The sequence below is a fragment of the Rhinolophus hipposideros genome, assembly GCF_964194185.1.
Source record: "Rhinolophus hipposideros genome assembly, chromosome: 6".
Lineage (NCBI taxonomy): Eukaryota > Metazoa > Chordata > Mammalia > Chiroptera > Rhinolophidae > Rhinolophus > Rhinolophus hipposideros.
Genome location: NC_138052.1, coordinates 41604174 through 41618849, shown reverse-complemented (window position 1 = coordinate 41618849; position 14676 = coordinate 41604174). Strand labels below are relative to the sequence as shown.

The window sequence follows — 14676 nt, the reverse complement described above, 5'->3', positions numbered from 1 at the left end:
CATATGTCTTACATGTCACAAATGATAACCTTCCAGACCCACACATACCAATTTTCATCCTCAGTATGCAATACTGACAAAATAGTCATTTTTGTATTTGGTCGTGTTTTGGTGAGTGAATATTTTGTTGCTGTGAATAAAATGCAATGCCTTTTAGGGAAACTGATTCAGATCATAGGCTACCCACAAATGTAATTGAAGGACAGGGTGTATACCATTCTAGTCCGAGTCATGGTACCTGTGACATTGAGTACAGGCTCTGCCCAAACTCCAATTGATGACACATGGTACAGGATCACTTGTTTATCCAGGTACCATCCACCCAACAGCTTTCCATAAGAAATAACAAGTATAACTTTAGAGTAATTTAATCTCTCAAAAGTTGTACTAAAGCTCATGATTGGTTAATAGGGGATGTTTTACTACTAAATGAACTTTGGTTTGTGGTATCAGAACCTATGGGAGGTTCAAAGGAGCATACTAAGGATGGTGGGGATTGACATATGGAAAACAGCTAGGAAAAGTATCTGGTAAATCAGAGCAAAGGGGGAAATACTAAAGTCACAGCAATCTGGAAACCAGTGTTTTAAAGAAATCATTATCATTCTATACTGCTGTACTAATGATACTGAATCAAAAAGAAAAAAAAAAATATGTTCCCTTTGCCCTGATTAAGAGGTCAGGAATGCATAAAATCAATAACATTTGGAAATTTTTCCTTCTAAAAGGACTATTCCTTTTTTCTTTTTAATTTCAGAGCACTATACTTGCTAATTTTCAAGAAAATATAGTTAAGTGAAGAAAAACTGGAGCTTGAAGCTTCACAGGGAAGTCATATAAATTCAACTGCTTATATGACTAATAAGTACGATGAAAATACCTGATGTTGTAATGGGGAGTGGGGGCACTACGACACACTAGAGAGGGCATGCCATGTCTGCAGGACAGCTGGTCCTTGCATTCATCCAACTGTTGCCAGGCAAGAATGTGATCTAGTGTTGTGAGATCATTCAGCCTGTCTTGAGAAATATGGAAATAGAGATTATTTTATATAAAGTTGACTGATTTTAAACCCTGTGCTGGCCAAACAAAACGTGGTTGTAGGCTGTATGCTGCCCTCAGACTGTCAGGTGGCAATTTTTCTGTTAGAGGGTGAGGTATTAGAACTATATTTACTAAGGACCATTTAGCTAGAAATGCCTTTATGATTATTAAAAAAGGTTGCCTTATGCAAATAAGATAGAATGGGAGGATAGAGTAATTTTCTGCAAAATGTATTATAATTTGGAGTCTGGAGGTGTGAAAGTGTGATTTAAAGAGAAAAATAATTTCACAGCATTGCTATATAATTATAATATCTTAGTTTGAGACTGCATATTTTGAAATCATTCTTAACTGGTTTTAAACTTCTAAGTACTTTGTTTCTTAGTTGTGGTCTCTACAACGTTGAGTTACAAATAACATTAAAAATAAATAAAATACTTTGAAAACATTTTGAGTTTTTGACACCTTTTTGATTAAAGAGATCACACTCTGTTTTGCTGAATATGAAAGAATTTCTATTCCTTTCTTATAACCAACATTCCCACAGGAAAATTTCCTTTTTGTAGCTGTCCTGAGATTGAAGAAAAAGTGATTTATAAATTTTAAGAGTGATTTTACTTTTATCTGTCTAGTCAGTTTTGTTTTGTGTTTAATGCACCTCTAGCTTTTTTTTTCAAAATAAAGGAATAACAAAAAAAAATATTTACGTAGCTGTTCTCAGTTACAAAATATTTTCACAAATATTATCACTTCAGGTAATCTTAATAACAATCCAGTATGTATAATTATACCATTATTGTCCACATTTCATAGCTGAAAACCGTGAGTATGATGTGCTTAAGAGAGTTAACAAGGATTAGAACAAATAAGCGATGGCATGAGCAAAGCCAGTGGTCTGATTCTCAAGCTTGGGATATTCACTCTTCAGACAAAATTCTAGAAACTTCTTTATGTTTTCTCCAGTTTTTATCCCAACAATCTAGCCATGTCCCCAAATAAAACACTTTGTTGGACAAAGCAGTATTCAAGCCAACAGCATATCATATAGTAAGTGAAGTATCAAACTGTAACTGAGGCTGTCGGCAATGAGGAGTATGTCACTTTAAAGTTCTCTTAACCACTAAAATCAAACAGTCTAATTGTAGAGAATTCAGAAGGTAAAATTATAAAGAAGATAGAAAGCTGGAAAAGTTTCATTGCCTAGTAAAAAAAAAAAAAAAAAAACAGATTCCCTTGATTTAACTTCTTAGCATTGAACCACAAAGCTTTACATAGTGGACCCTTAGTTTGATGACTAAATTAAAAGTCCCGACATCATATTCATCTTATAAAGGACTTCTAATTTTTGTGTTCTAAAATTAGATGGAACTAAAGATGGAACTAAATTAACTAGGTTAAAGAGAATGTAATTTTGATACTTTACTCCTGTTATTCTTTTAGCTATAACACAACATTTTCAGGCTAGATTTACAGGATATGGACTGCGGAAGATTTCAGATCAAATGGGTTAGTTCAAGTAATACTAAATATTGTTGTGTTGGCCTCTTGGCTTATGAGCGTGGGTACACAAAAGGAGAATGCTGCTTAGTCTGCTCAGACTAATAATAAGAATAATGATAAGTAGATATGTAAGATATTGAAGAATAACTAAGAATAATGATAAGTAGATATTGCATAGTGCTAGTTTTCAGTAACAGGAAGTTTGCAGGCCCTCTCTCAGAAGGCGCTTCACTATGTAAACCTGTATTTTCAGCCAGTGAATTTGCTACTGTTACTCTCTTGACATTTTGAATGCTCTATGTGTTCTTCCATGTCCTACGTAGGAGATGATGAATCTGTTGCATTATTAGGCTGAGGAGACTGGAAACTAAAATTACTTTGGATATTCACCCCTGTAGTGATTGTTTCCTAGAGAGAAACCTGGGTAAATATGGTTTAGATTTTAAAATAAGTATCTTAAAAAATAATAATGAAAGGTTCGGGGTCCAGTAGACCAAAGGAGTACAATGGGTGTAGTGATGTCCATCCTGCGGGCCCGGGGAACTCTGTGCCACTATCCTAGAGCCAGCAAGCCTGCCATGCCTGGAGGTGTTTGCCTCAGGTTCCTGCCCTTAGGACGTCTGAGGAAACCTACAAATGAAGTCAAGTCCCCAGCAGCCAGAATTACCCCATGGGAACCTTGTAGAAGAGAACAGCTTTTTTAGACCTGATGAAGTGCTGAATAGCATATGTGTGGTAGGGGTGGGGGTGGGGTAGTGAGTGCCTCAGATTAATATTTCCAGGAATGTGTGCTAAAAATAGATTCTAGAAGGCTTAGTCTTTCATTTCCAATTTCCTCCCATTCTGAAAGTTGTTTTTATATCCTTCATTTTTCTATACAAGAGTTTCTTTATCATTTTGAACATGAGACAGAATTTTGAAAGATGCCACAGTTGTTTCATTTCAAAATAAAGAGCAACATGGAGGAAGTAAAGCAACGAGGCAGCAATTTTTAGTAATTAAATCTAAGTTATGAAATGGTCAGTAAAGATAACAATGAAAAATGTTATCCAAATGGTCCAGTTTTAGGGGAAATATAGACTTGTTCATTTATATACACATAAATTTATCCTATAACAATGAAATAACAAAATGCTCAGGCTTTTTACTGTAGAATCTGTCATTCTCATGTTAACACAGGTGAAAATATCTTCAAAGTAATTTTCTATTAAATTACTTATTTTAAAAACAAACATTGCATTGTGAAATTTGCCAGCTGTATTAAGAATTCTCTGCTCCTTTCAAAAATAAAAATTAATGTTTTGGAGCAATTCTTCAATTATCTTTAAAAACTATTTTTCTTAACTTTCTACTGTTTTACATTTAAGCTTTATCAAAAAAGCAGTGGGAGTTATTGTTCTGGAGTCATATTTCTAATAATGTTAAGACAGTATTGTTTCTGAGTTTTTTCTCTTCATGTTCTAAAGGGAAACCATATGAAAGCTGTTTTTAAAACTCATCTTATTATGTTGTGCCAAGCTACATGGCATGCACGTGCTGCTTCTTACTCACAGATACCAACAATACAATCAAAGCGAGCATGATTTCTTGTTCAGAGAACACTTGACTCTACGTTTTCCATCCATTTCACATCAGAAATAGCACCACCAATAAATAGAACAATAATAACAACAAAAACAAGTTTGGTCCTACTTTCAATTAGTATTAAAATAAAGTCTTAGAAACTGATGAAAAAGGCCAGGACAATCTCCTGAACACTAGTTTCGTTAGCTCCTAGTAATATTGAAAACTAGCTTGTGGTAAACTATTAACTTACACTTTCAAAGAATACTAATGATTTTTAAGCACTGGCTAAGTACTTGTGTTTCAGAGGATGTGAATAATTCTGTTCCCTTAAGTTTATTTAATCAAAGCTCAATCTTGCCTTTTGCAGCCCTGCTACGGTTATTATTTAGTATGCATCGATAAATAAACTTTCAATTATCTTGGTCAAGACATCCAAAAATAGCATGAGAATCAAAAGGCAATGTCGTATCCAGTAATTGTTCCAAATAAATAATTCTGATAGATAGGATCTTTGCTTAATTTCAGATGAAATAGAAATCTTGTGAAATTTAATCAGTTTTGCTAAACTATGCAGAAATACCCAGTGAAAACAGCCTACTTTATTTAAACTTTATATTCCTGTCTTTCATATTGATTATAACTTAAATAAGATACTTTTTCACATATTTTTATAAATAATTTACAAGGAAAATAAATTAAGCCCAAACAGGTGGAAGGTTGCCCGATTTTTGTTTTTTTTTAATAACTATTCTAAGTCTAAAGCAATTCCCCCCACCATGAGCATTTTGTTATGTATGTGTTAACTAATGCCAACAGTGGCTTACCTCAGATAACTGAAAGGAACTCACACCCTTAAATGCGTATGTGTGTATTGTGTTGTGTTACGTTTGTGGTAAATTACACTGCCTGTGACTCCTAAATTAGTTTCTGAAACTTTAATCAAGACATTTATTCAAATATTTCTTCTGTATCAATCTAAGTCTTACTCATAGCATATGTGTGTTCTTATTTTCTCAACACTGTATTTTGATAATCTGTTAAAGAAAAAAAAATCCTAATAGAAATTCCCTGGAAATAACTTACAGGACTAATGAATTTGTAGATCTTTTAGACAGTTCTATATTACAGTCACATTAATATTCTCTCCTTTTTATAAGGCTCGAAGTAAATCCCATGACTCTAGAAGAATTTAGATACTGATTACTTGCGATTGGTTCCTGGTGATTTGCTCTTAATAATTTCCAGTTGAATTTAATGAAAGTATGATTCCTGAAATGCTACTTCATTAAAATTGCATCTTTTCCCCTTTAAGTGTGGTTTCGGTCATTTCACCCATTTTGCAGTGTGTTTTCGTCCTCCTTAAAAAATAATGATTGAGAAAGCAGAAACAATTAGGAATATCACTTTAGTTCTTCCTAGAACTCACACCCAGAATTTCTCTTGAGTGATATGATGCAAGCTGCACTTCATCCAATTGTGCATTCCCCCCCGCCCCCAATTTGATGAGGTTGTTTTTAAAAGACAGCGCTTGAAAAGAGAAACAGGAAGATTTAGGGGGAGTGAAGGGAAGTGAGGAAAGAATCTGTTGCAGGTACAAAAGAAGCAAGGTATTTAATATTTTTACTAAAAAACATATGTAAAGCTTGAGTCAGTTATTTTGTGCAGCTTTCAGACTTAATTTAACTGAGATGGGGATTTGCAAATGAATATCTAAATGGATCATTTTTAAAAATCCAAATGCAAATGAGTACAACTACAGTAAAATATATTTGCAAATGAATCCTGTTGCTTTATTCATTTATTGTGTAATTATTGCAATCCTTCCCACCTTGTTTTCAGTATTTATTAATCATTAAGTCTGAAGCATGACAGCAGTGCCAGCCCTGGCATGATTCTCTTTGACTAAAACCTTGTAAATTAACACAATTAGCACAGCATCATCTTGCTAATTAACTTCCAGTGTCTGGTGCAGTGGTTTTGCAAACAAGGAAGAGGGAGTCAGAAGGGAATCAACATGCCATTCTGTTACCAAACTCTATGCTGTGTTCGGTTTAGCTCAGTAAGTCAAAGCTGGCCATGTCAGAAGCCATAGTCAGGCCATGAAGAGCTAAAGCATTTGGGGGAGGAAAGCAGAAGGGGATAGGAGCTGTCAAAATTGACTGGGTAATTCAGAAGGGAGCTGATGCCACAGATGCTTCATTGAGACCAGGCCTCCTTCTTATCAAAGAATCTCCGCCAGAGGGCACAAGACAGTTTGCAAAATTCACTTTGGGTAATACAAAGGAGATTAAGGAGGCCTGCTTAATATAGCAGTACCAGAATAGGAAGTGTTTGAACCAAGCAGAGATTAGAATGAGATGAGCCAGCACTGGAAAATAGAACAGGGTTCCAGTGCTCTTCTGTAACTAACTATATGAGAGTCCTCGAGGGTACATTATAAATCCCTTCGGGTACTGGTTCTCTAATCTGTAAAATGAGGTAATTTCTAAGGTCTCCTTAAACTGTAAAATTCAAATGAGTCTCTGATTCTAACTGCTTAGTATTTTCTCTTAAATGAGATAATACTCTTATTTTATAGTTTGCTACATGTCACCTTGCTTCAATTAGTAACTAGCAGATAATAGAATTACCCATAAAGTCTCATTATCTAGTTGTACTGTTTTAGTTTCTGCCACACACTGCTTCCAATAGAAATGTAGTTAGAATCCAGATTCTCTTCTTATTCTCTCATTCTATTCTTATCTTCCCTTTCACCTCTGTTTCCCCCAACACTCTCTCTACCGTGTGTGTGTGTGTGTGTGTGTGTGTGTGTGTGTGTGTGTGTGTGGATTTTTCTCTCCTCTTAGTAACTTGGAGGCTATAAGACAGAGAGAAGGCTTATACGAGAAGGAGGGAGAATGCTAGCTGGAAGACCGACAGACAAGTGATGCTTGTTTCTTTTTTCAGACTCAACAACAGAACTGAGAGGCAGAAAGGAGCCAGTTGTAATTCATACCGAGTTGTAGGCTTTGTGTGATGAAAGCGATGGAGCGCTGCCTGGGAGATTGCTTTGCTGCACTCCACGAAGCAGATTTGAAACTGTCGTGGACCACTTTAGATGAGAGTTGGATTATGGAATGACCTGCTATGTCTGTGTCATATTGTTCTGTGCAGGGAGCATTATACTGTGCTAACTAGGTGTTCAGTACCAAATAAGAGAGGTATCCTAGATGTGATCTGTCAGCTGTGTCTCATTTTTATATTGGTTAAAATATAAAACAAACTGTGATATGAAGAGAGAATATCTAGATATTGTACATGTGTAATACTGTAACTGGCTAGATATTTAAAATGTATGCATATTTTATTGTAAGAACCAGTGACTGAATTCTAATTTGACGGGAATGTGTGTGTACATATATATGTATTTCTCTCTGTGTGTAGCAAAACAATTGATAGGCTTAACAGCAATACATTTTCTTATCACTTAAAAATGAAACAAAAAAATAGGTTTTCTACAGAGTTTTCATTTAAATTCAGTTTATACCGGGCTGAAATTGAATCCATTTTAAAGTATACATATTATATACAGTGATCATAGCAGGTATTGTAAACTAGGGAAATGCTTTATAATGTTGATATTATTAGTGGAAAATAATAGGTAACAAAATAAGTTTTGGGGGAAGCTTTATCAGTTCTGATGAATATTAAGTAATTTAACTTTCCCCCCCCCGCCCCAAAACCTGTAGGCTTGAAGATGCAGTGGACGCCGGAGCATGCCCAGTGGCCAGAACAGCACTTTGACATCACTTCGACCACTCGGTCTCCTGCCCATAAAGTGGAAGCCTATAGAGGTCATTTGCAGCGCACCTATCAGTATGCCTGGGCGAATGATGACATATCCGCTCTGACTGCATCTAACCTACTAAAAAAATACGCAGAGAAGTATTCTGGCATTTTGGAAGGCCCTGTGGACCGACCTGTCCTCAGCAACTACTCAGATGCACCATCAGGGCTAGTGAATGGTCGGAAAAATGAAAGCGAACCCTGGCAGCCTTCCTTGAATTCAGAAGCTGTTTATCCCATGAACTGTGTCCCAGATGTTATCACTGCCAGCAAAGCTGGAGTCAGTTCAGCCCTCCCTCCAGCAGATGTCTCTGCGAGTATAGGGAGCTCTCCTGGGGTGGCCAGCAACCTGACAGAACCTAGTTATTCAAGTAGTACCTGTGGAAGCCACACCGTACCTAGTCTTCACGCAGGGCTGCCCTCTCAGGAATATGCCCCAGGATATAACGGATCATATTTGCATTCTACTTACAGTAGCCAACCGGCACCTGCACTTCCTTCACCACATCCATCTCCTTTGCATAGCTCTGGGCTCCTACAGCCACCACCACCACCGCCCCCGCCACCAGCCCTGGTCCCAGGCTACAATGGGACTTCGAACCTCTCCGGTTACAGCTATCCCTCTGCGAGCTATCCTCCTCAGACTGCTGTGGGATCTGGGTACAGCCCTGGGGGTGCACCTCCTCCTTCAGCATACCTGCCTTCAGGAATTCCTGCCCCTACACCCCTGCCCCCCACCACGGTTCCTGGCTACACCTATCAGGGTCACGGTTTGACACCTATTGCACCCTCGGCCCTGACAAACAGTTCAGCAAGTTCTCTCAAACGGAAAGCCTTCTATATGGCAGGGCAAGGAGACATGGACTCCAGTTATGGAAATTACAGCTATGGCCAACAGAGATCTACACAGAGTCCTATGTACAGAATGCCCGACAACAGCATTTCAAACTCAAATCGGGGGAATGGTTTTGACAGAAGTGCTGAAACATCATCCTTAGCATTTAAGCCAACGAAGCAGCTAATGTCCTCTGAGCAGCAAAGAAAATTCAGCAGCCAGTCCAGTAGGGCTCTGACCCCTCCTTCCTACAGTACTGCTAAAAATTCACTGGGATCAAGATCCAGTGAATCCTTTGGGAAGTACACATCACCCGTAATGAGTGAGCATGGGGACGAGCACAGGCAGCTCCTCTCTCACCCAATGCAAGGCCCTGGACTCCGTGCAGCTACCTCATCCAACCACTCTGTGGACGAGCAACTGAAGAATACTGACACTCACCTCATTGACCTGGTAACCAATGAGATTATCACCCAAGGACCACCAGTGGACTGGAGTGACATTGCTGGTCTCGACCTAGTAAAGGCTGTCATTAAGGAAGAAGTGTTATGGCCAGTGTTGAGGTCAGATGCATTCAGTGGCCTGACGGCCTTACCTCGGAGCGTCCTGTTATTTGGACCTCGGGGAACAGGCAAAACATTATTGGGCAGATGCATAGCTAGTCAGCTGGGGGCCACATTTTTCAAAATCGCTGGTTCTGGACTAGTTGCCAAGTGGTTAGGAGAAGCAGAAAAAATCATCCATGCCTCTTTTCTTGTGGCCAGGTGTCGCCAGCCCTCGGTGATCTTTGTTAGTGACATTGACATGCTTCTCTCCTCTCAAGTGAGTGAGGAACACAGTCCAGTCAGTCGGATGAGAACCGAATTTCTGATGCAACTGGACACTGTACTAACATCGGCTGAGGACCAAATCGTAGTAATTTGTGCCACCAGTAAACCAGAAGAAATAGATGAATCTCTTCGAAGGTACTTCATGAAACGACTTTTAATCCCACTTCCTGACAGCACAGCGAGGCACCAGATAATAGTACAACTGCTCTCACAGCACAATTACTGTCTCAATGACAAGGAGTTTGCACTGCTCGTCCAGCGCACAGAAGGCTTTTCTGGACTAGACGTGGCTCATTTGTGTCAGGAAGCCGCGGTGGGCCCCCTCCATGCCATGCCAGCCACAGACCTTTCAGCCATTATGCCCAGCCAGTTGAGGCCCGTTACATATCAAGACTTTGAAAATGCTTTCTGCAAGATTCAGCCTAGCATATCTCAAAAAGAGCTTGATATGTATGTTGAATGGAACAAAATGTTTGGTTGCAGTCAGTGACAAGTTCTTTAAAAGGGTGTAATGAATGTTGGCACACACACATAAAACCTGCTACATAGGGTATAGAGCCCCTTTCCAGTAGTGTTTAAATTGCAAAGGGTACTGGGGAAGACGACAATTAAGTTGAATCTTTAGAGTCAGGGTAGATTTGGAGGAAAAATGCATCCAATGAGAGCTTCTGATTTGAAAGCCCCAGATGACAGAAAGCATCTGCCGATGCTCAGTTCAGTTCAAGCTAGAAAACACTCACCAAGGAGCAAGGTGCAAGTGTGTTGACTTCAGAAGGACATGAACCTCGTGTGTTGATTCCATTCTGCTGTTCTCGAGATTTAGTTGCTGTCAAGTGCCTGGAGTGGTGCTTTATTTTTTGTTTGCCTCACAATTACATTGGTGGCATGTGCTAATATAAAGAGCTTTAACTTCAAACATTATTGGACTAAAGAGATGAACGGTTGTGTTTATGACAGAAAACCAGATTTTTGCCATTTTAAGAGCAACAGTATTCCTCAATCCTGTCTGTTCTGCAGTATTAAGCTAAGAACAGGTAAAACAGGGTAACGGTAATCTGGACCTTAATTTCTGCAGTTCATTTCTTTTAATGTTCTTGTCTGCAAAAACTCAGGAAAGCGATTGTGATTTGTACAGTACCTCAAAGGAATGTGTTGAAAGCACTATGTACTGCTGAGAGTAATGGGATAGGCTTCAATGTTACTTTATATTAAAATGTATGTTTACCTCAAAAATTGGAAAATAGCAAGGAAAATTACTTTGAATGTATCCAGAAATACACTGACGTGTGATACAACTAATTATTTACAATTTAAAGTAGAAATGGAAGGATTCTTTTTAAAAAGGTTCTTTTACTAATTATGGGGAATTGACCAGAGCAAGAATAATTCTTTATGTCAATAAGTGCAAGAGTTCGTACATTGCTCCTTGATAATGAAGTGAAAATGTTCTTAAAAGGTACACTGGTTAATAGAAAGCTACTTATTCAGTTTGTGTTAGTGTCTAGAACAGTCAGCCACAAGACCTGTTTAGGACCCTGAAAGTCACAGAACCTAAAATCTAGGACTGCGTTTTACTGCATAGGTGGTGGTGGTGGTGGTGATTTGCAAGTTCTCGCTTAAAACTGCTGGGAATAGTGTCATTCTATTCACTAATCTAATTTATAGGCTTGCCATGCTGTTTGATAGGATAGGATGCAGAAGATAGCAACCAACCAAACAAACAAGCAAGTAGTTAAATAAATAAATACAAAAACCAACCAACTTGTATACATCCACAAAGAACATTTACATCTCTCCTTTTTGACTCCTCTCATTAGTGCAATTTTGCTTCTTATTTTTAAATCTTCTGGTCTGTAGTGTTCCCGCTTCATTTCTACCTCTTGGAAAGTAAAGTAGGATATTGGAAGTGATCACACACACACATATACACACGCACTCACACACACACACACAATTGCTTGCCAAACATGTTACTTTGTTTTCTTCCATCTTTTCTCATAAAATCTAGTTTCCAGATACATCAGTCTTTCCCTTTACTTCTACCTAAGTCTGCCCCATACCCCAATAGCATATGTGGCATTTTTCTTAATTTCCCATTCCTCTCTTGCTCCCCACCAAGTTGTTCTTTGTATCCTTTAATGCTTTATGTGCAACTTTTCCTGATAGCTGACAGATGCTAGGCAATGCCTCTGAACAGACACAGTGTAGGCTGTAGCTTTCCAAAGCCACTGCCCGTACATAAGCAGAACAGCCTGGCTTTTTGAATGTATTTTTCCTGTTATTTTTATCTTTCCTTTTTTTTTTTTTTTTTTTTTTTTTTTTTTAGTTGAGACATGCAGTAACAAAACTGTTGCAAAGCACTGGCATTTTATGTATTCAAAAAGTGATGTACATTTAAAAATTTTAAATAAATGTAATGGGAAGCCCCAAGAAAGTTATTTCTGTTATTGTTTTTTTGCCTTCAAATATTTTTACTGATTTCCTCCACAATGTCAAATTCTCTGAAATACAGCATAGAGAAAGCTAATGAGAACTTCATGATATTTCTGACATTTTATGATGCCTGATCATTACTGCTAGTTTTTATTTATCATGTTCCTAAAAACTGAGCAAATGAACCAGAATTTAATTTACTATGATATTCTAATAAATTAAAATTGTGCTTACATATAAATATTCCATGTTAAAAAGCTGTGCCTTTCATTAAGGATACAAAAAATAATATTTAAGTACATGCTCTGCTTTTCACAAGTGAATAAATGCTACAGTATGTTCTGACTCTACCCTGCATACCCCTTATTGTAAGGAGATTCTAATATTCCCATTAACTTGTAGGTTCATATCGATCTCACTGACAAGTTTACTTTTGCACAGTGCTGACCTATTTTCTGTCTTTTAGACATTACATTTCATTTCCGCCAATATGCTGTGTTCACTTGAAAACAACTGGCAAGTTTTGACAAACCAGTCTTATTTAGACAATTTTGGAAAATCCAATATTGATCCATATTTTTTGTGGCTACTAAGAGTTAATGCCAAATATATGACTGCACTATTGTGTTTTACACTTGTCTATAAACGTGAAAATAAAGTCATACATATTGGCTTTTAGCTTTAAATGACTTAAAAATTACTTTGAGACATGAGTGGTCAAAAATCCATGTATTTAGGCAGAAGCCGAAGTTGTGTGTGAATTTCACTTAGCCTCACAAATTCTAGGAGTTGATCTCTTAAGAAATTGGGCATGCTGAAGAAATGAAGATATGTTGGGGGAAATAAGGCTGACCTTTGAGTAGGTAGTGCTCTCCTGTGATTCTTTGATTATACGTGACAGCATTATGAGCTCTTCTACGGACTAGCCTAATAATGAACTCTTCTGGCCATCGCTTCTGGAGCTTGGGTGGGGGTGGGGTACCACATCCTCAGTAGTGAATGTGTGCAATCAGTGACAGTACAACTGAGTAATCGAGCTTCATACTCTTGGCCTCTTTGTGACTGCTAAGAATTTGGAGAAGGCTACTAATGAAGGTAAGGTAATGAGCCAGTCTAAATTCCTTGCCGTCTGGCTAGAGGATTTGAGCCAGTCCACTTAACAGCCCCTAATTCTCTTCTTCACAACTATAACAACATTTCCAACAGGGACAAAAAGGAAGTGAAGGAAACTACTTCAGAAGTATCAATAGAAATTGAAGAGGTAGTTCATAATAATCTTATGTGTGACACAAATGGAAATACTCTACACTTCTGGCATGTTTCTCACCAAAATATTTAGAACATCAGTGACAGTATGGAAAACTTTGCTGACTGAGCTGACCAATGGAATGTGAAGGCAGTATACTTTAAGGCTATTTACTTTCACACAGAATGTTTGTCTATTAGTCAGTTTGTATTCTACTCAAATGCAGATAGACGGGTATAATGTTTTCTTGTGCATTTGAAACCTATCAAGGAGAAAATAAACCATTTCACTAAAATATATAGGCCAAACACCATCTGGGCAAGTGATAAAAGCTATCCAGAGGCTATGCTATGTAAAATAGCAAGGTCAATTTACATGGGTTGCATAGTACTTGGCTATGCAGTTTTCAAAAGAGTACATCCAAAAAAGTCCAAATTAATTTCTACAATAGGTCTTTGTAAATTTAAATATATTTGTGGGTTGGAAAATGTTTTAGAAGCATTTAGAATTTCTTTCTCTGAAAGTGTGTCCAACTCCAAGCAGAAAGATACTTCTATAATCCCATTCTCATCTTTCTTAACAAGAATTGTGTATCATGATCATTGAATCTGTATTTTGCAAAGTGAAAGGGACACAGTTTGTTGAACTATTGAGGCCACTAAAGTAAAGTTTTAATATATATATATATATACATATATATATATAAAATTAGCGTGTGTGTTTGTGTGTGTGTGTGCCGTTTTCACCACCTATTTGAACTTTAAAACTAACATCTATTTTACATTAGAAGCAACTGTTTACTTCCTTTCCTCATACGTGCAGAGATATACATGACCACTTTACAATTCAAAGTGTTTAATGTTTTTCCTTTTGAAAAGTAAAACCTTTGGTTGGTGAATCACCTGCCGATTTTCAGATGAAGCATATTAGCAAATGTGGAGCTATTAGTATTTTGGAATTCAAAACCAGCTGTACTTGTGACTAACCAACACATGAACTGAAGCTCACACTCTGCTAAGACCTCTGGTTGACATTCGATTTTGAACCTGCCAGATGCATTTGTGTGAACCAGGGATACTGCATCTTTAATGAACAAGTCTCTCCTCTTTCCCCTGTTTTTAAATACAACACAAGCAGTGTAGCACTAGGCACAGCAATTGTCAAAGACAATTAGACTGAAAGCAGGAAAATTTCACCTCCCTGTCTCAGTGATATGTAGAATGTCGGCAGCATGGGTCAGCCTTGCCACAGAGTGGTGTGAGAATATATGAATCAGTCCTATAGAATGTTAAATATTTATAAAGTGGTTCTGTAGTACACCAAGGTTGGGAGCGCATTCATTCTTTCTTGTTTTATGATACAAAAAAAGCAAAAGTTTATTTCTCGGTTTAAATTAA

General features: G+C 37.6%; 1 protein-coding gene across 2 annotated transcripts in view; it reads left to right on the top strand.

Annotated features, from left to right (window-relative positions):
• FIGN (fidgetin, microtubule severing factor) overlaps positions 1-14676 on the top strand; it is a 123601-nt gene that overhangs the window by 106680 nt on the left and 2245 nt on the right. For both annotated transcript variants that reach the window (XM_081051716.1, XM_081051715.1), the window contains one exon: positions 7839-14676. This exon is cut by the window's right edge and continues 2245 nt beyond it. In XM_081051716.1, the coding sequence (XP_080907842.1) occupies positions 7847-10090 (2244 nt within the window). In that variant the 5' untranslated portion in view covers positions 7839-7846 and the 3' untranslated portion in view covers positions 10091-14676. The remainder of the gene's footprint in view (positions 1-7838) is intronic.